The 20,143-nt window shown below is 44.9% G+C and overlaps 1 protein-coding gene across 2 annotated transcripts in view; it reads right to left on the bottom strand.

Moving 5' to 3' along the window:
* The window catches only part of LOC147619475 (DEAD-box ATP-dependent RNA helicase 3A, chloroplastic-like), an 80,927-nt gene that overhangs the window by 47,906 nt on the left and 12,878 nt on the right, over positions 1-20,143 (bottom strand). Inside the window, exons 2-6 of one of the 2 annotated variants that reach the window (XM_086773146.1) lie at positions 4,355-4,485; positions 3,846-4,260; positions 3,517-3,615; positions 3,131-3,355; positions 2,647-3,024 (exon numbers count right to left, since the gene is read on the bottom strand). In XM_086773146.1, the coding sequence (XP_086629272.1) occupies positions 2,647-3,024; positions 3,131-3,355; positions 3,517-3,615; positions 3,846-4,260; positions 4,355-4,485 (1,248 nt within the window). The remainder of the gene's footprint in view (positions 1-2,646; positions 3,025-3,130; positions 3,356-3,516; positions 3,616-3,845; positions 4,261-4,354; positions 4,486-20,143) is intronic. The other variant, XM_086773147.1, reaches the window with a different exon arrangement.

Here is a 20,143-nt window from a genome sequence, read left to right as displayed (position 1 = left end):
AATAGAGAAGAGTTGCCAACATGATAGATGCTAGTTTGCAAGAAAACAGCCTCCTCAAATGAAGAGAAAGGGCTCCAATTTATAGATTTGGGACTCTCATGAGCTAGAATGGCAAGTGAAAGCTATAATGACAAGTGTAGAGCTAAAGTGACAAGTGTGAGGCCACTAGGAAAAGATTTAGACAGTATGGCACAATGCCCCATGACTCTTTTGACGGAGATCATCGCGGTATCAACAATACATTGGAGAAGTTAGAGTGTTCATTTTATTGACCAAAAATGAGAAGGGATGTCTATCAACATGTCCAATCGTGTCAGATTTGTCAAAAGGTGACGCTCCTCATACGAAGCAGGAAGGGTTGCTACAGTCTTTTGCCAGTTCCCGAAGAACCTTTCTAGGACATCAGCATGGACTTTGTAAGACTCAAGCATTTGCATGACCATTGTTGACCGATTTAGCAAGGTTGAAGCCCTATGTTGGACCAGCATCGCACGTGGTCTACGATGAGTAACAACCAGAGATGGTTGACGAAGCCAAAGTCATCAAGCCCATGTAGATTCTCCTCCACCGATGGAAGCATAGTTCCGGTCCGCACACAAGATAGTTCTATACGAAGTTCAAGGACCGAGGCACTCATGAAGCCATTTGGCCAGATGAAGAATTCTTCCAAGAGTTCCCGCAGATATTGTCGGACTACTTGGAAGCCATGAACCTACCACCAAACTAAGCAGGAGGGAATGTCACATGCACCCTACACTATGGTGCTATGTGACACACTGGCTCAGCATTATATGTAACATCATACAATATTAATACCTTTTTAGGATTATTTGTCGTCTTATGCCATGGCCCCATTGTAAGCCCCAATCCGGGACATGTCAGGCACAAGCTACGTAGGTCAGTCTTCCAAGCCTAGAGAGTTTAGATGTGTCGTTACTCTTACCCACTTGGAGAATTCATCATGTAGGAGCATGTAGAAGTCAGCCTAGCATTAGGTCTGGCATCAGAAGCATTCTAGCATAAGCATACAACTTATGGGCCAGCCCTAGGCCAGCCCATAAGGCAGTCCATATGGGGCTTTTGCTGGTTAACCCACCTAAACAACAATCGGCCAGCATATAAGCAGTTGGCCAGCATCATATAAACAGTCGGCCAGCATAAAATGTCCATCGTAGATTTAATGCTAAGCGATGGCATTTTTCACAAGTCGTGGGCAATTGCAACTGACCAACAGCCTTTTCCCTCCACCGACCCAGCAGCAAATAAATCATATATAAGCAACCCATAACCCATCGCATAAATCACTTCATTCATACAGAATTCAGCCAAGCAGTTCAAGAGAACATGTGCGCCTAAGATCTTGTGGGTTCTTGGAGTATACAAACAGCCTCAAGCACTCCATGATTCAGTCCAAGGCAGCATAGAAGATCCTCCCATCTTCAGCCAGCATATGTGCATATCCTCACCAAATCTGGATTTGCATAATTCATAGTCTTCTACAGTGCTATTAGTTCAGCACATGGTCCAGCCTACGTTCGGTCTTCCTCATCCTTGCATTGGGCAGTCCTCAGTCATCATTCATTATCATTGTACAAAGTTCTCCAAAGAGATACAGGCAAATACTCCTGCTTGCAGGGTGGGTGGGTGCCCGGTGGGGTGGGGTGAAGGGAGGGGGGGGAGGGGGTGGACGGCGGGCCTTCAGTGTGGGTAATTGGGACCCAATCTAGTGTCGTCATCACAGCCCTGCACTCTGTCATGGAGCAAGATGGCACTAGTATTGGATGAGGATATCATATGGCTAGTTTGGCGGATCACATTGTACCTGCAGGACCCATGTAGTGCATGGGTCCTGTTCTTTGGGTAGCTAGTTTTTTCCCCGCCCCCACAGATCCAGACCTCCCACCTGTCAGTTGCACATCCAGGACATGCTCCAGAGACAGATCCGGACCTCCCACCTCAGCAGTTGCAGATCCAGGACATGCTCCAGAGACATGGACCACAGGAGGTGAACTTCATCACAGCCCCGCACTCTGTCATGGAGGAGAATGGTACTCGTATTGGATGAGGATATCATATGGCTAGTTTGGTTGATCACATTGTACATGCAGGGCCCACGTAGTACGTGGGTCCTGTTCTTTGGGTAAGCTAGTTTTTCTTTTCATATTTTGTTGGCGCATAATTACCCACAGATCACATTTATTACTTTTGGCCTCACAGATCCTTTGTGTCTTTCATGGACATTTAAAAAACTTTTTTTCTCTCTGCTTGCCATGGGTGCAACTCCGTGAGCAACCCCTACTCGTGCCTCACACAGCTGGTGACCACTTTGCTCTGCCCACTCTCACAGTTGACCAGCAGACTCAGCCCCTAATCTTTGCAGACAGAAACCACATGACTGGGGCATCGTGTCTCTTCCCAGCCTGCAGCCCATCGCAGCACAGACTTCTTGTCCTGTTGTCTTGCTATCTGCTCCTGCAAAGTCTTGGCCTGCCCAGTGTTCATACTAATGCCAGCTAAAGCATGCAAGGAGTGAACTCGCCAATCGGTGAAGTCTACCTTTTCCAGAGAGGGAGCACACGCACACAAGTCACAGTTTTATTGTGCATTCATTGCAAAACAAATCAACCAACTATAATCGGAACCAACCACTTCATGTGTAATCAACGACCGTGAGGACATCGCCTCACTAAAACCACAAACAAGAGCTATAGCTGCTGCAAGAGCTCCAGCCCCTTGCTCTGACAGCAACTTCTCAGCTGTAGGAAGAAAGATGTTCCTCACGTCTGGATGAACACTCAGCAGCTTGGCAGCTGCCTGTTCAGCCGCTGACCTTAAGACATCTGCAGCACTTGGAGGCCCTATACTCTGGAACCTGCATCCCAATTCCCGCTCAAGCAAATCAAGGGTTCGTCTCTGAGACGGTGAATGCATAAGGATTGCAGTACCCTCCTTGCCGGCTCTACCTGTGCGTCCAGAACGATGCACAAATGTCTCAGAATCATTCGCAACCTCAAAGTGTATGACCTGCAAAACACAAAAGCAGCGAGGAAGCTATGAGCATCCTCCATATCTTCGCTCCAAATTGATCTTATAAACAGGCAAAGGTTTCAACTGTTCTTCAGACGCATACAAGATCAACATTGGGAATGTCCAAACCCCTTGCCGCAACGTCTGTTGCGATCAAAACAGAGATTTTTCCATCTCTGAAGGATTTGAGTGTCCTCTCTCTTTGAGCCTGTGTGATATCACCGTGTAAGGGCTCACAACTGACTGTCCGACCTAAGGACATGGCAACATCGTCAGCATCTCTCTTTGTCTGGGTGAAAACAATAGACTTGCAACCCTTGCCATACACCTGCCATGAGCAGAAAGAAAAGCAGTCAAAAAACCTATCGAAGCTGATACACAAGTTGGACAGGCGTTTCACTCTTTGAAAAGTGATGCCTAAAGGCCCTAACAAGGACATCTGAAATGCGTCATTTGAGAAAATCACTTTGCACATCTGAACATACTTACTTTGATCAAATCACCTAACAATGAGCGCTTTGCCACCGTGGAAGTGCTTATCGATAGAAGCTTAATGCCTTCGGCTATTTTTTCTTCATTATTGCCTACCTGTCACATGCATGAAAAATTGAACTATGTCACAAACAAAAAAGAGAGAATCGGATTCAGCAATTTTTACAGACAGATACCCCATCCATACAGGACAGGTGGGGTTGGATGGGGGGAGATCCAACACCCATGACGTACAAGCAGATGAGATCTTCCCTTTTTGTGGATGGGGCCATATCTATAAAGGCCCTAACTTACTACAAGAAAAAGAAAGCAATGCTCCAACTCACCAGATCAATTATCAAAGGGTTCTTCAAATACTGCCGTGCAAGGCCTCTCACCCACGTCGGCATTGTAGCAGAAAATAGCATACTTTGCCTTTGCGGTGGTAAGTACTGAAAAATCTTCTGAATAGCCTCCACGAATCCAACAGCTAGCATCCGGTCAGCTTCATCAAGAACAATGTACTTGACTTCCCGCAAATTCAGGGAGCCGCGCTCAAGAAGGTCGATGAAACGGCCAGGTGTCCCCACTGCAATATCTACTCCTCTTTGAAGCTGCCTTATCTGGCTGTCTATGGACACTCCTCCATACACACAAACAAGTTCTAGATTGGGGGCCGACTCTTTCAATTCAGTCTCCACCTGCTTTGCAAGTTCCCGAGTAGGGGTCATTACAACAGCCAGGGGAGCTTTTCCATATCGCCTGCAGCCATAAATATTTATGATTTAGAGAAGCTACCAACACAAAGTAGGCCAAATAACATGAACAATTCACAACGAAGCAGGACAAATGTGACCTTGTCAATTTTTCATTCTCCTTTATTATACGGTCCAAGATTGGGATACCAAAAGCTAGTGTCTTTCCTGTTCCAGTCTTGGCACGAGCAATAAGATCTTGCCCTCTCAATCCAGGTTCAAGAACAGCCCTCTGCGACCAAAAAAAGCCAAGTATTTATGCATAGTGAAAGCATATGGTGCTGTAAGCTTTTAGTAAGCTGTAAAGAGAGAAAATCAACCGAAAAAAATGAATAAATCATCTTTTCATCAACAGTAATCAAGTACAACTTGTATAAAAGTCATGATACAGGCATACAGGACATGTTTGATGGACTATTACCCATTGCAATTAGGGGGGATCCAGATCAGCCAGCCCCTACAAAAGAAAATCCTCATGTAGAACATGTGGAACAGCCAGCAATTCAGCCCCCTTCTATGGAAGAAGTAGAAGATCTTGTCAAGGAAGAGCAAACAGCCATAGACACAGCCAAGTTGGTGCCAAGATGGTTGCTGAAAACTTTGCAAGAAAGCAAACTTGCAGCTTCACTCACAGGTAGAACAAGGGCTAGTTCCAGCCATGCATTGAATATGCATCATGGAGAGTCTGCATTAGCCATGGGTGGTCTCTTTGATTCATGGGTGGTCTCTTTGATTCAGAAGAGCCTTCTTCTTATGAAGAAGCACATGAGAATGAGCACTAGGTGCAAGCCATGCAAGATGAAATCTCTTCTATCATGAAGAACAATACTTGAAATCTTGTGGACTTGCCGTAAGGCAAGCATGTCATTGGAACAAAGTGGGTGTACAAAGTCAAAAGTAAGTCTGATGGTACTATTAACAGGTACAAAACAAGACTTGTGGCTAAAGGCTACTCTCAGAAAAAGGGAATAGATTATGAGGAGACTTTTGCTCCTACTTCGAGAATGACTACAATAAGATCAGTGATTGCATTGGCTGGACATAAAGGATGGAAAGTGCATCAATTGGACATCAAAACTGCATTCTTAAATGGGGATTTACAGGAGGAAGTATATGTACATCAGCCCATCGGTTTTGTAGTTCCTGGTGAGGAACATAAAGTATGCAGGTTACACAAAGCATTGTATGGGTTAAAGCAAGCTCCAAGAGCATGGTATGATAAAATACAAGCTCATCTAACCAGCCAAGGTTATGTGAATAGTCCAGCTGAAAGCACATTGTATGTGAAGAAAACCGGTGCCGATATTCTCATAGTCATCTTGTATGTAGATGACATGCTCATAACAGGGACTAGCAAAGCACAAATTTCAGATTTCAAAGCTAATTTGAAAGCTGAATTTGATATGTTAGATTTGGGGCCTTTACACTACTATCTCGGCATACAGTTTATGCATACAGATGACGGCATTCTTATGCAGCAAACTAAGTACATAAAAAGTTTGCTAAAAAGGTTTCACATGGATGAATGTAAGCCCATTTCTACTCCAGTAGAACCAGGTGTACGGCTTACTATGCATGATATTGGAGAGCCTTTTGAGGCCGGCATTTACAGCGAGGCAATGGGATGCCTCATTTACTTGTGTAACACAAGGCCTGACATATCTTTTGGGGTGTCTTTGTTGAGCAAATTCATGCATAACCCAGGCACAAAGCATTGGCAAGCAGTCAAACGCATTTTTCGTTATCTTCAGGGTACCCTGGATCTTGGTTTGTTCTATCCTAGGGAGGGTAGCTTGCAGCTTTATGCATACAATGATTCAAATTGATGGTGATTATGATACCAAGGCAATCCACCAGTGGGAATTGCTTTTTTCTTGGCACTTCATGCATATCTTGGTTGAGCAAAAAGCAACCCATTGTTGCCACGTCTACTTGCGAGGCTGAGTATAGGGCAGTCTTCACAGCTACAGTAGATTGTGGATGGTTGAGGAGATTATTGGCTGGTCTTCGTGAGTGTTAGCAGACACCTACCACCATTCTCACTAATAGCCAGAGTGCTATGGCCGTGGCACGAAATCCCTTATTTCATGCACGTACCAAGAACATTGAGATTCATTATCACTATGTCAGAGAGAGAGGTTACATGCAAGGGAGATCAGTTTATCTTACTGCCCTACACAGGATAATGTTGCAGATCTATTCACAAAGGCTTTACCTCAAGAGAAGTTTGAAGCTTTCCGCAAAGCTTTGGACTTACTATCATACAAAGAGTGATCTGCTACCTTGTACAGGTTCACACTTTCACTACAGGGGGGATTTGTAGGCATATGCTCACTTATGGTAATGCTATGTGTGAACAGGGCTTACCCAAGGGCGCTTTTTCCCATGTGGTTTTTCCTCTTAGAAATCAAGTGTGAAAGGACACTCTATCCAAATAACTTTTGTACTTCTATATTATATGGATGTGACACACATGCAAGCGTTGACTTGCATTTTGTGGTCACCACACATTTAGTGTTTTTGCTCTCTCTCTCTCTCTCATTTCTGTGTGAGCTTCTTCTCCCTGCACCTAACCGTAATCTGCAAGATGCATTTTCTGTGTGTGAGTGTGTGAGTCCACCAACATTACTACCGTGGTTTATTCAGGCTCCCTCCATGATCAGATGAGCTCACATCGGTATACATGTCCGATGAGTAGTGCTCACATCCAGTAGGAGCAGTGGCGAGACGGGTGGATCATCAGTGGCAAGAGCATCAGCACAGCAGGTGCAGCAGCTTGTGCCTGTTCAAGTAATATATCGTATATACGTATATATATATGTAATTCAATAAACCAAAATCATTCGTTTAGAGTTTTCAAGTACCTGTCGACATGGTATGGTCTCATGGCCATCTCAAACTGCGCGTCTGTAATACGTCCCTCGGTTCTAAAGAGGGCCCACGTGTCACGTCTGCTATGCCGGTGAGCATACCCAGTATCGTGGGTTGTGGGCTTCCTCCCCATAACATGGATTGCTTCTCCTTTGCATGACTTGACAAAAAAGAAGGCTATATTTAAATGAACTGATGTAGAGAGAAATGCAAACCTCAAATTGAAAGATGCAACCACATATGAACCAATGTTGATCATTCCAGATTTGCAAAAGCCATTCAATGTGGAACATGATGCATCTGGAAATTGCATAGGAGCTGTCCTAAATCAAGAGGGACATGTTGTGGCTTATGATGATACAGAGCTCTCTCTTGGCATTTATGAGAAAGAGCTCTTGGCTGTAATTCATGCACTTACCATATGGAAACATTCCCTTCTTGAGCCTGATTTCACTGTGAAGACAAATCACCAGAGTTTGAGGTATTTTCTTACCCAAACCTAAATTGTCAAAGAAGCATATGAGAGGATGGCCAATTTCCTCTCTATGTTTCATTTTCAGATCTTATACACCCCAAGAAAGAAGAATGTAGTGGCAGATGCATTGTCACAAAAGCCGTATATAGCAACTATCTCGGTTGCCTCTCATGGAGAATTGTCTGCCATGCGTGATTTGTATCACACAGATACTGATTTTGCCACTATTTAGGCTGATTTGATGGCTGGTCATGCACATGCCTCATACGTGATCAAAAAGGGTTATCTTATGTAAGATAATTGCCTATGTGGTGTTTGACATGAGACAAAAGATTTTGGATGAGTGCCATGCTCCTCCATATACTGGTCATAGAGGCATAATGCCTACTATGCACATGATTGAGTATGCCTACTATGCACATGATTGAGCAATATTTCTTTTGCCAAGTATGCGGAAGGACATAGAGACACATGTACGTGCATGTGTCACTTGCCAAAAAGTGAAATTTGATAAGCAAAAGGCACCAAGATTGCTTCAGCCATTGCATGTTCCCACGCAGCCATTGGAAAGTATTACAATGGATTTCATTATGGACTTGCCACGAACCCAACAGGGTAATGATGCTATTTGGACAATCGTGGACAGGTTTAGCAAGCACGCTCACTTTTTGCCGGTCAAGAAGACCATCAAAGCTGAGCATATGGTTGAAATATATCTTGCACAAGTGTTTCAAACATCATGGAATGCCGAAGTCCATTGTAGGGGATAGAGATCCCAAGACTACGAGTCTCTTTTGGCGTGCCTTATTTGATAATATGGGCACCAAATTGGACTTCTCATCAGCGTATCACCCTCAAACGGATGGACAAAGTGAGGCTGCAAATTCAACCATGTTGGATCTCTTAAAATGTTATGTGGCGGATCAAAAATCTTCTTAGGAGAAGTACTTACCACTTGTGGAATTTGCATACAACAACACGGTGCATGCATCTACAGGAAAGGTCACGTTTAAGATTGTTTTGTTGGATCTTTTAAAATGTTGTGGCGGATCAAAAGTCTTCTTGGGAGACGTACTTACCACTTGTGGAATTTGCATACAACAATACGGTGCACGCATCTTCAAGAAAGGCCACGTTTAAGATTGTTTATGGAAAGGTGGTTTGTGAAACCGATCCCGTCAAGTGGGAAGGACTCCGTTGGACACCCACACGCTTAATAGCACAACTTTAAAACCACAAATTTGGAATGGACAACTTAATACAACTTGAAATTGAAATGAAATGAAATGGAAAGATGGACACCAGCACTGGGGCCGGAACGGGCCGACCCCCCCCCCCTCAATATATGATATATTTATTGGGAGTATTTAATAAATACAATGCTCCATGGGTTCCAAGAACCAGATAATGTCCATGTACATATGAAAACAGTACCAAACAAATATGCTCGAAGTCGAAACTTGATGTAGAAACTTGAAGCAGAACGACCACTAGTGTGGTCCAATCTCTACGGTCCTGTGCTTTCACTGGACTCCGCGGAGAGCGCCTCACTGGTGTTCCGAGACCACGCACAAACAGGCGCTCTCGTACTAACGCCTGGCTCTCCCGATCTCAGCACCTTTGGACCGAGGTTCTCCAATAGAGCTTGGACAACCCGGCACTGAACGGGTGTTGGCCGAGCGGGATAAATCCTTTATCAGATTTAAACATAAAATACTTTACTCAAATCTGAAAATCACTTACTTGTAGATGGTTGATAGAAAACCAATACTTGTGGTGTTTGTGTGTAGAATATGAAGCCACCCTTGTTGAAGAAATAGTTGCCTCGTGTAGAACCATCAAGACAAGCACCACCACAAAGGGTACAGCCGCCTGCTGTGAGAGAAGAAGCATCCACTTGCAAGGGAGGAGATGCCTGGCCGCAATGTGGAGGAGAATGAGCAGTTTGCTGGAGTTAGAGCACACAGCCTCCTGCCTTACTGGAGATGGAGTGCACAGTCGCCTTGTAGAAATTCATGCACAGCCAGCAGTTTGCATAGACAGTAGAAAAGCATGAATAGTAGCCAGTCGCCTGCAGGGGAGCATGGGGAGGTGCAGCCGGTAGAGGATGGGCAGCCTGCAGGTACTGTTGCCTGGCTGTAGCCTGAAGAGGAGATAGCCTGGAGGAGCAGCCGGCTGTAGCAGAGCTGAAGTGTAGCCTTCAGGTGGTAGCAGCCGCCTTTGTGTAGGCAAAGCAGCCTGCAGGAAAACAGGCGCAGCCACCTGTATGGGAGGAAGTGCAGCTGCTGTGCAGAGGAGGCAGCCGCCTGTTGGAGGATACGTGCAGCCTGATGAACGTGATAGGCGCAGCCTGAAGAGAAGCAATAGAAGTCGCCTGCTGGAGATATCATGCGCCGAAAGGGATGATCGCCGGGTGATGAACCAACGCAAGAAGCGATTCGTTTTTTTTAATAAAATTATAGTGGAGTTTACTCCACGCTTGCATGTGGGTGGGGAGTTTGGGTAGGTGACCATGCCCACCCCCACACTCACTTAAAGTGGGGCTCCCCACCTTGGCCCCTAAGTGGGTGCCCAAAGTGGTGCCCACATTTAAATGAATGTGAACACTTAACCTTATAAAACAAAGGGGTTAGAATAAAATATTAAAAACAACATGTGTAACATACTTACCACCTGTTCACATGCACCAAAACTTGTCAGAATACAGAGCAGACTTCACGACTCACTGGCAGGCGTCCCCGCTCAGTAAGTAACACGTCAAGCACGCAAACACACAAATACATGTCATGCGAAAACAGTTTCAAACATGCAAAATATGTGTGCATGTGCAAATAGTAACATGGACATATCTCCCGTTCATGGAACAAGTACAAAATATCTGTCGGCACAAAACTGACACGACATAAAAACATAAAAACCTGGTCTTCCTATGGAGTGACAGTCCCATAGGTAAGACACAGTTCCAGGCACGAGTCTCCCTATGGTGTGACAGTCCCATAGGCAAAACACGGCACGAATACTGGCTCTTCCATGGCGTGACAGTCCCATGGGTCGAACACAGTCCAGGTCATACACGGGTGGCACTGGTCTGGCTCCCGTCCATACGACACCATCCTGCTAACACGGGTGGCACCAGTCTGGCTCCCGTCCATGTCAACAAAATACTGGCCTCTTCACATGAGACACCGGCCTAGCCTCAAGTGAACGAGACGCAAAAACTGGAGATGGACCAAATGGTCGGCCAATTGGTGACATTTTGCCACCCATCCTTCGCACAAAGGATGATATAGTTGCAGCTGATGAGTATGTAAGAGACTTGGATATTGTCTTTGCTCAGGTGTGAACAACCATTACGAGGTCACAAGACAAACATAAAAAGATTGCCAACAAGCATAGAAGACAATTTGATGTCAAAGAGAATGATTGGGTATTGTTGAAATTCGAGAAAGCAAGACTTACAAAGAGGCCTAGCAAAGAGGGTGCATACCCTAAGCCTGCAACCAGGTACTATGGGTCTTTCCGAGTGATCAAGAAGATCAATGAAGTAGCTTCCAGGTTGGCATTGCACGTTGGCATATACACAATGCTTTTCATGTGAATCTCCTTCGCAAGTAAGTAGGGCCAAAGCCCAATGAACCAATCATTGAGGATCCACCAAAAGTGGATGAGCTTGAGGACATTTTGCAACCAAAACAGATTGTATCTCACAAGGAACGCAAGCTTGCTACAGGCAAAGTTGTCAGGCTTTACCTTGTGAAGTTCAAGAACTATCTTCCCATTGATGCTAAATGGGTAGATGAAGAGTTCTTTAGAGATTACCCGCACTTGCTTCAGACATACTCAGATGCTTTTCAATTGCGGACAATTGTTTAGAAGCCGGGGGAGATGTCACCATTTGGCCACCCAACTGGTCCACCCGTGTCTTCTCATTATGTATATACATTGGACTCGCATCCATGGCAGTTGCATATGCTGGGGATTGTACTATGCACTTGGCTTTCCGTTGGGACTTGTGCTTATGAAAACATGCCCGGATATGCCTGGAGGATTTGTGTTCCACTGGGTTTGGTATCTTGTGTACTTGCCTAGAACACATCAATTTTAGTATGGTCTCATGAGCAGGGATTCTCCATACCAATGCTGCATTGCATAGCATCTTTATGTACTTGCCTGCAAATTGAATTTGCATGATGTATTCATGCCTGCTTGACTAATGTGTAGTTCAAGGTAAGGGGACGCCCGCCCGTGAACCATGCGTGTGAAATTATCTGATGATATGGTTGTGGCATGTGACAGGTGGTAAGTATTGGTCAAAACCTAGCCTTCAGAACTAGCATTAATTTATAAGTGAGCGTGCACACACTTCATTAAGTTTTGGGCAACCAAAACTTACTTATAAATTAATAACCAATCTGTGTTCGCACACACTGATGTCTCGAGGTGGACAAAGCTCAATGCCCACCGCCCAGACCTTATCCCCTTTGTTCAAAGAGAGTAACTAGCCATGTGTCCAACTTGTACCACAAGTCACTTGTCCTCTCTGCCTCACACCCAAGATGAACATCTCCTCTCTCTTCCCTCTCTCTCTAGAAGTAGGCGCCTCCCTTCATGAGGTCTTTTGGCTGTATTTTCTACGCTTTCTCCTTCCCAACACCATATCCAAGCTTGTTAGTGTGTTTTCAAAGCTTCCAAGAGTGTTTCCAGCCTTCCTTTCTCAAGTTGAACCATAGGGGAAGCTCAAGGTTCCCTTCATCCTCTTGAATACTTTTGTCGCAAAGGATCGCGACAGATTGAAGGTTTCAACACTCCAAACGCTTCCATCGCGAAGACTTCCACTGTCATCGACTCTACTTGCAATTGGTAAGCTTCAATGCTCAATTATGAAAGCAAGTAGCAAGAGGAAGAAGCAGGACTCCATGTTCACATACCTTATGTAGTATTCTCTTGTCCTACACTCTCTTGCATATTGTCTCTACCATGTGTTGGGAACATGGGCACTTGAGAGGATAGTGCAAATCTTCACCGACAACCATATTGTTTGCAATATTGCATTCATATGCATTAGTATGGAAATCTGGTCAGGAATGCCTATGACACTATGTACTTGATTCTCCCAAGATCAATAAACATTATTTGAGGGAGGGCTGGCCGTTGCGGCTCATTGTGCGTCTCTTGTCAATTCAGCAAATTACATATTGTATTGTGCTTAGTGTATTTAAGTGTATTGATTAGCATTGTGTTCAACCAAGCATTCCACACCGATCGGTGAGTTCCATAAGTTTAGCCAAACGATGGCTATATTCACAAACTCAAGTGTTCATGTCAGCTTGACTACTTCTTGAACACTTGTTTCTTATGGTTCTATGGTACTCAAACTCCAAGACACAACATTACACTATCATTTCTCACCACAAGATTGCTAGCCTTAGTCATCCATATAAGACTCACTTTTGGTATAGATAATGACTATCAAAGTCTAGTTGATTTTCTTGAGTATTAATAACTCATCTTAGGATATTACTTAGATCCTTTTCATCTAAATAATCCAACACATGCATTGTGTGGACACTAGCTCAGGAGCTATAGGAATATGCCCATAGCATTTGATTTAGCATCTAGCTACTATCAAACGTACATGTCATCAAACACTCATGATTGTGTTTCAGACGAATGGTCCACTTGACCAAAAAGAAAGAAGACCAAGTCTATTGGACCATTTAAGGTTGGCTTAACCTTCTAAATTTTAACGACCTTCCAAGATTGAACCTACATGTGGGTACACACACTAGATACATGACATATTGCAGATACCACAAGTACTAGCAACAATAACTGGTTTAACTTTCTTAAACGCCTGCAGGTATATCTTTCTAAGACAGCTTGTTTATTATGGTCTGAATGATGAGTCAAATGGGATCGCTCTATCATCTCAAGATAAATACACTCTACTAGCAGTGACCACACAATAGAGTTTCCCAAACTTCCTTAGCTATCTTGCCTTTGAGTTTCGCAAGCTTGCTTGCCTATCTAGCCACCTTGAACTAGAAAAGTTTCCTAGAGAATTCAATCTCTAGAAACATATTAATGTGTTTGATCCTCCAAATCTTTGACCATTACAAAAATTCTAGGAAAACTCTAATAAAGAACTTGAGTTACTTGCTCTCGTTCCAACATATGAGTGGCTTACTCAACACAAAAGAATGCTCTGCAAATTTCAAGCTGCTAGGGCTTTTTTTTAAACTATTTCTTAGAGCAATGAGAAACTTGCTCTTTTGTTACTATCACAACAAGTGATATCCTAGAAATTTCTTCTTCTAATGGCTTCCAAAAACAATACTATTAGCAAATTTTGTTGATGATGCTGCCAAGCATCAATAAGTGATTGAGAACAAAAAATTGCCACTTGCACTTTCACTTCGTTGTTCTCATACAGGTAGTTAATGGCTATGACAAGCACTTGCCATTGGTATTAAAAGACATTGATTGCTTCTAGCACTTTTAGTGTTGGCATACACTTTGACCATATAATGCAATATTTGCATTCAGTATCCCAGTTTCTTTCAACTCCACTAGCTAGAGCCTAGAAACTTTATTAATGATTGAGGTCACTTGCTCTAGCAACACTTTGCGTGTTAAACCCTTTCAAAGTTGCCATACGCAACTAGCATATGTATGTCCACAATTTCATTCAGCTTCTCTCTGCTTACAAAGTCTTTCGTAGACCATAGATATTTGTACATTGAGACTAGTATCTGAATCATCTTTTTCAAAATAAGAATCGGTAACAAGATTAGTGTAACACTTTTCGGTCAATATCTCTTTTGAAACATCTCAAGGGACTCACTCCTCCATGGGTGACAAGCTAAGATGACTCCATCATCCAAGTTAAAACAACTCAGTAAGGGACTAACCCGAGATGGGTGACATACTAGACTACCTCTTGCATGTAAGTCAAGAAAGGGACCAAGTACTAGGTGGCCATGCACAAACCACCTTTGACTGAAATCAGTTGTACTCTTAGGTAGCCATGCACAATCTACCTTTGATTTGTTACCACAACCTGCTCTAATTGTCTCAATGGGTGTTCCACCTATAACACCTACATTCAACCAATAGGGACTGTTTATATAATATAGACCTTGTGTCTTTGATTCCTCTAGTTTAGGATAGTTAATTAGTAACTAACCTTGCTTGTGTGTACAAACACATTCTGGTCTATTTTGCATTCTTGACAGCTGAGGCAGCTTCCCCCGCCCTTATTTTTTATGTGGCTAAGGTAGCTTCCCCCGCCCTTAACATGATAATGTCGATTCCTTTGACCTTAAGTTCTTGGTGTGTACCACTTTATATATATATATATATATATATATATATATATATATATATATATATATATATATATATATATATATATATATATATATATATATATATAATTAAATCACCCGTGATGCGTGAAATGGTCACCTGTGAGAGGGTGCGCGTGAATGTGCGTGTTCAACTTGCAATGCTTATGCTGCGGTTCATCTCTTCCTTCTCATCATGACCAAGAGACTTTCTTGCTAGCTACTTCTCATAGCGCACACCTTTCTCTACGATTGAGATCAAGAAATCATACTCCTCTCCACATATATAACCGCGAACATGAGAACCATGTCGCTTCTCTTGATTTCCTCCCGATGCACATGAGACCACACAATTGTGCTCCACATCTAGCATAGACCTGTTAGAATGCGCAGCGGAAGACTAACGCACGTAGGAGACGCATCACCATCGAGCTCCACGAACACACACCCAACGGGCACTGCAGCATCCCTCCACCGGGCTCCCATCTCCAGGTGAGCTGCCTCCCAAAACACCGGCCGGAGGAGATGATTATGACAAGGTGCCACTCTAGCCTATATATGGCTCTTCAACTTCCCATGCCACTTATGGGATAATCCAAGGCACCTTCTAGCCATAGATCACACGCTCGAAATCGCCAACCTTCCAATACCCTCCTTCGATTCGAGCTCCGCAAGCCACCGAGGCGCGAGGGGGTCGCCCCCGACCACACACGCCTGAGCTGCCCATGACCACACACGCCCGGGCTCTGATACCATGTCAAAATGCGCACAAGCAGAAGCAAATAAACATGAGAGAGAGAAAGATTGCAAGCAAGAACTAGAGCTTTATTAGCTTGAGGTTACAGAGTACAAGAGCCAGCAAATAGGGCAATGAATGATCCCTCCACCGGGCTCCCATCTCCCAGTGAGCTGCCTCCCAAAACTCCGGCCGGAGGAGATGATTATGACAAGGTGCCACTCTAGCATATATATGGCTCTTCAACTTCCCATGCTTCCACTTATGGGATAATCCAAGGCACCTTCTAGCCATAGATCACACGCTCGAAATCGCCAACCTTCCAACAAGACCGAGCTCAATTCAAAAACAACCATGTCACTCCATCCTTGTGATGCGTAGATCCATGAGACCTTGGCGACGATGCGCTCGCTCTGATACCAAATGCCAGACACCGTCCCTGCAAATAGAAGAGAGAGAAAGAGAGAACTCTTGAGGGAAAAAGGTTCCATAACCAAATAATAAACCTCCCTACCAATATATTCCTGAGGCTCGGCTTTCATACATGAGGGCACCCACTAAGCACGGAAGTGACTACCCCCCCACGACCCACTTGAGATATCTCCCCCGTGCCCAAGCCCTTAACACTTGTCCTCGTCACACATCCACCTTCTGTCACCAATTGGCCGACCATTTGGTCCATTCCTAGTTTTTGCGTCTCGTTCACTTGAGGCCAGGCCGGTGTCTCGTGTGAAGAGGCAAGTATTTTGCTGACATGGACGGGAGCCAGACTGGTGCCACCCGTGCGTTAGCAGGATGGTGTCGTATGGACGGGAGCCAGACCAGTGCCACCCGTGTATGACCTGGACTGTGTTCGATCCATGGGACTGTCACGCCATGGAAGAGCCAGTATTCGTGCCGTGTTTTACCTATGGGACTGTCACACCATAGGGAAACTCGTGCCTGGAACTGTCTTACCTATGGGACTGTCACTCCATAGGAAGATCAGGTTTTTATGTTTTTATGTCGTGCCAGTTTTGTGCCGACAGATATTTTGTACTTGTTCCATGAACGGGAGATATGTCCATGTTACTATTTGCACATGCACACATATTTTGCATGTTTGAAACTGTTTTCACATGACATGTATTTGTGTGTTTGCCTGCTTGACGTGTTACTTACTGAGCGGGGACGCCTGCCAGTGAGTCGTGAAGTCTGCTCTGTATTCTGACGAGTTTTAGTGCATGTGAACAGGTGGTAAGTATGTTGCACATGTAGCTTTTAATATTTTATTCTAACCCCTTTGTTTTATAAGGTTAGGTGTTCACATTTATTTAAAAGTGGGCACCCACTTAGGGGCCAAGGTGGGGAGCCCCACTTTAAGTGAGTGTGGGGGTGGGCATGGGCACCTACCCAAACTCCCCACCCACATGCAAGCGTGGAGTAAAACTTCACTTTAATTCTATTAAAAAAACCTCCCTCCTTCAAGCAAAGATCATCGTCGCTTCATCTTACGTGAGAATCGGCTACCATCTCTACAAGCGGCGCATGTTTTCCTGAAGGCGGCTGTTTCTGTGCTCTTTGTTGCTGGCTGCGCCTACCTCTCTACAGGTGGCTGAGTACCCTCTGCTGCTGGCTGCGCCTGCCTCTACAGGTGGCTGAGTGTTGTTGCAAGCAACTGTTTGCTCCACGCTGCTCTCTCTCCCAGGCGGCTGGCTGTACTGTACTACAGGCGGCTGCTCACCTCACATACAGGCAACTTCACCTTGACTGCTGGCGGCTGCTTCTCCTTTCCCAGCCAGGCGCCCATCACATGCTCTGCCTACACAGAGTTGGCTGCCTCCATCTGAAGGCCACGCCTCACTCAACTGCTCCTCTCCTGCAGGCAACTGTGCCATCTCAACAAAGGGGTTGCTCTTACTGTCCAGCAGGCTGCAAGTGACTGTGCACTCCTTCTCCAATCAGGCAAGAGGTTGTGCACTCCATCTCCAATCAGCAGCCAGGTCTCTCTCTCCTCACTTGCAAGTGGATGTTTCTCTCTCACAGCAGGCGGCTGTGTCCTTTGTGGTGGTACATCCTCTCCACTGGTGTTCTACAAGGAGACTTCGCATCACCTGGGTGACTTCATCATACCACAAGTATTGGTTTTCTATCAACCATCTACAAGTAAGTGATTTTCAGATTTGAGTAAAGTATTTTATGTTTAAATCTGATAAAGGATTCATCCCGCTCGGCCAACACCCGTTCGGTGCCGGGTTGTCCAAGCTATATTGGCAAACCTCGGTCCAAAGGTGCTGAGATCGGGAGAGCCAGGCGTTAGTACGAGAGCGCCTGTTTGTGCGTGGTCTCGGAACACCAGTGAGGCGCTCTCCGCGGAGTCCAGTGAAAGCACAGGACCGTAGCGATTGGACCACACTAGTGGTCGTTCTGTTTCGAGCTTCTACATCGAAATTCGAGCCTATTTGTTTGGTACTGTTTTCATATGTACATGGACATTATCTGGTTCTTGGAACCCATGGAGCATTGTATTCATTAAATACTCCCAATAAATATATCATATATTGAGGGGGGGGTCGGCCCGTTCCGGCCCCAGTGCTGGTGTCCATCTTTCCATTTCATTTCATTTAAATTCAAGTTGTTTTAAAGTTGTCCATTTCAAATTTGTGGTTTTAAAGTTGTGCTATTAAGCGTGTGGGTGTCCAACGGAGTCTTTCCCACTTGACGGGATCGGTTTCATTGGTATCAGAGCACGGTTGTTTCCCTCTTCCTAGTGGGGAAACGAACCTGTGTACTGGACATTCCGCTTTTAGCAAACTTTGAACACAATGGACAGCCAAGGCAACCCTTTGGAAGTGCCTAATTGGAGGGGTCCCTCTAGTGCTTCTCGAGGGTCTGATGCCCTGCGTGGTAGACACAAGCCCCTTGAAAGGGTTATGGATAGTGAATCCAAGGGTCAACTGTCTCCAGGGAAGACAGTTATGCTTGAACAAGAGCCTGAAGCTATGAGGGCTGAAATGGAACATATGAGAAAACTTTTGCAGGCTCAAGAGCAAGAGTTGACGTTCTTGCATGAAGATCCCCGTCTGCAAAGTGCTATTGAAGCCAGGAAGGCTGATGCTATGGTTGATGTAACCTTTGAATCAATGGCTCGTGAAGTGGGCAAGAAACCAAGGGAGTTCGCACTTGCCTATCTCCTTCGCAAAGGTGATATCAAAGAGGGGGATGACGGTGAGCTGAAATTCAGAAATCCACCTCGTTTGAAGCATGGAGATCCCGCATCCCAGAGGCTGAAATCTTTTATGCAAAAGGAAGAGGTGACTGTCACCTCTCGACATGCATCCTCTCCCCAAGGCACTAAGCCTGACAGATATATGTATGCCAGTGCTCATGGAGGGCATGAAAGTCACATGCATGCAAGACATGTATCTCATGGTGACAGGTCTACTTCCAGAAAAATTTTGCCTTCTGAGTTGTCTCATGGAGAGACACTGCCATATGCAGGTAAGTCACATGCATCTGAATTTCGAGTTCGTGGAGCACATGCCACCGTGCCCCATGAAGCTTCTATGACGGCCCATGGAGCCCATGCAGACAGGGCTACCCCGTTGGATAAGGGGAAAAGAAAAAGAGAAGACCATGAGCCTCATGCCAGGAAGCTCAAGGAATTCAAAGCAGGTGATAAATCTGTCAAATTTGATGTCTTTCATGGTGAACATGATGCTTCTAAGGTGTTAGCGTTTGTGGCACAGTTCGACATTGCCTTTAGCGATGAGGACTTTACAGAAAAGTCGAAGGTGCGCCATGCTAGCATGTTTCTGAAAGGCACTGCTGCCCATTGGTGGATCACTGAAAAGATCACCAAGGATCCCATTTCTACTTGGAAGGAATTCAAAGATAGATTTTATGCTCAGTTCTTACCACCCAATGCAGAGCAAACTCTCACTCAAAAGTGGGACAGGCTGGAACAAAGAGATAATGAGAGAGTGCAACAGTATGTTAACAAATTCTGGAAAGTGTTGCTGGAAGTGACTCCCTTCATGCAAATCACTGAGGATGAAAGAAAGAGGAAGTTTCGTTCTGGATTGCAACCTGCATATAGATCGGGTATTGAATTGCACCCAAAACATACGTTGCAACAACTCACAGCTTCTGCCCTTGCTACAGAGCAATTGGTGCTCAAGATTAAGCAGGATCAAGGAGGTCCCAAGGGGAAGGACAAGGCTGTCCCAAATCAGCAAAAGGGTGGACAGCCACCTAAAAAGAACTTCCGGGAGCCCTACAAGGGTGGTAAAGCTGAAAATAACACATCTAAAGAACAGGGCCCAAGGAAGAACAAATTCGGCTTAACCCCGGAGCAAAGAGAGCAATATGCCAAGGATGGAAAATGCTTTTCTTGTGGTAGCAAAGACCACATGTTCCGGCAATGCCCAGATCGCAAACCAAAGCACGAGGACAAGCACACCAAAGCAAATGTTCATGCAGT

Source organism: Cibotium barometz, chromosome 33, assembly GCF_041138505.1.
Source record: "Cibotium barometz isolate CiBa-2024 chromosome 33, ASM4113850v1, whole genome shotgun sequence".
Classification (NCBI taxonomy): Eukaryota; Viridiplantae; Streptophyta; class Polypodiopsida; order Cyatheales; family Cibotiaceae; genus Cibotium; species Cibotium barometz.
This window is presented reverse-complemented; position numbering and strand designations above follow the sequence as displayed.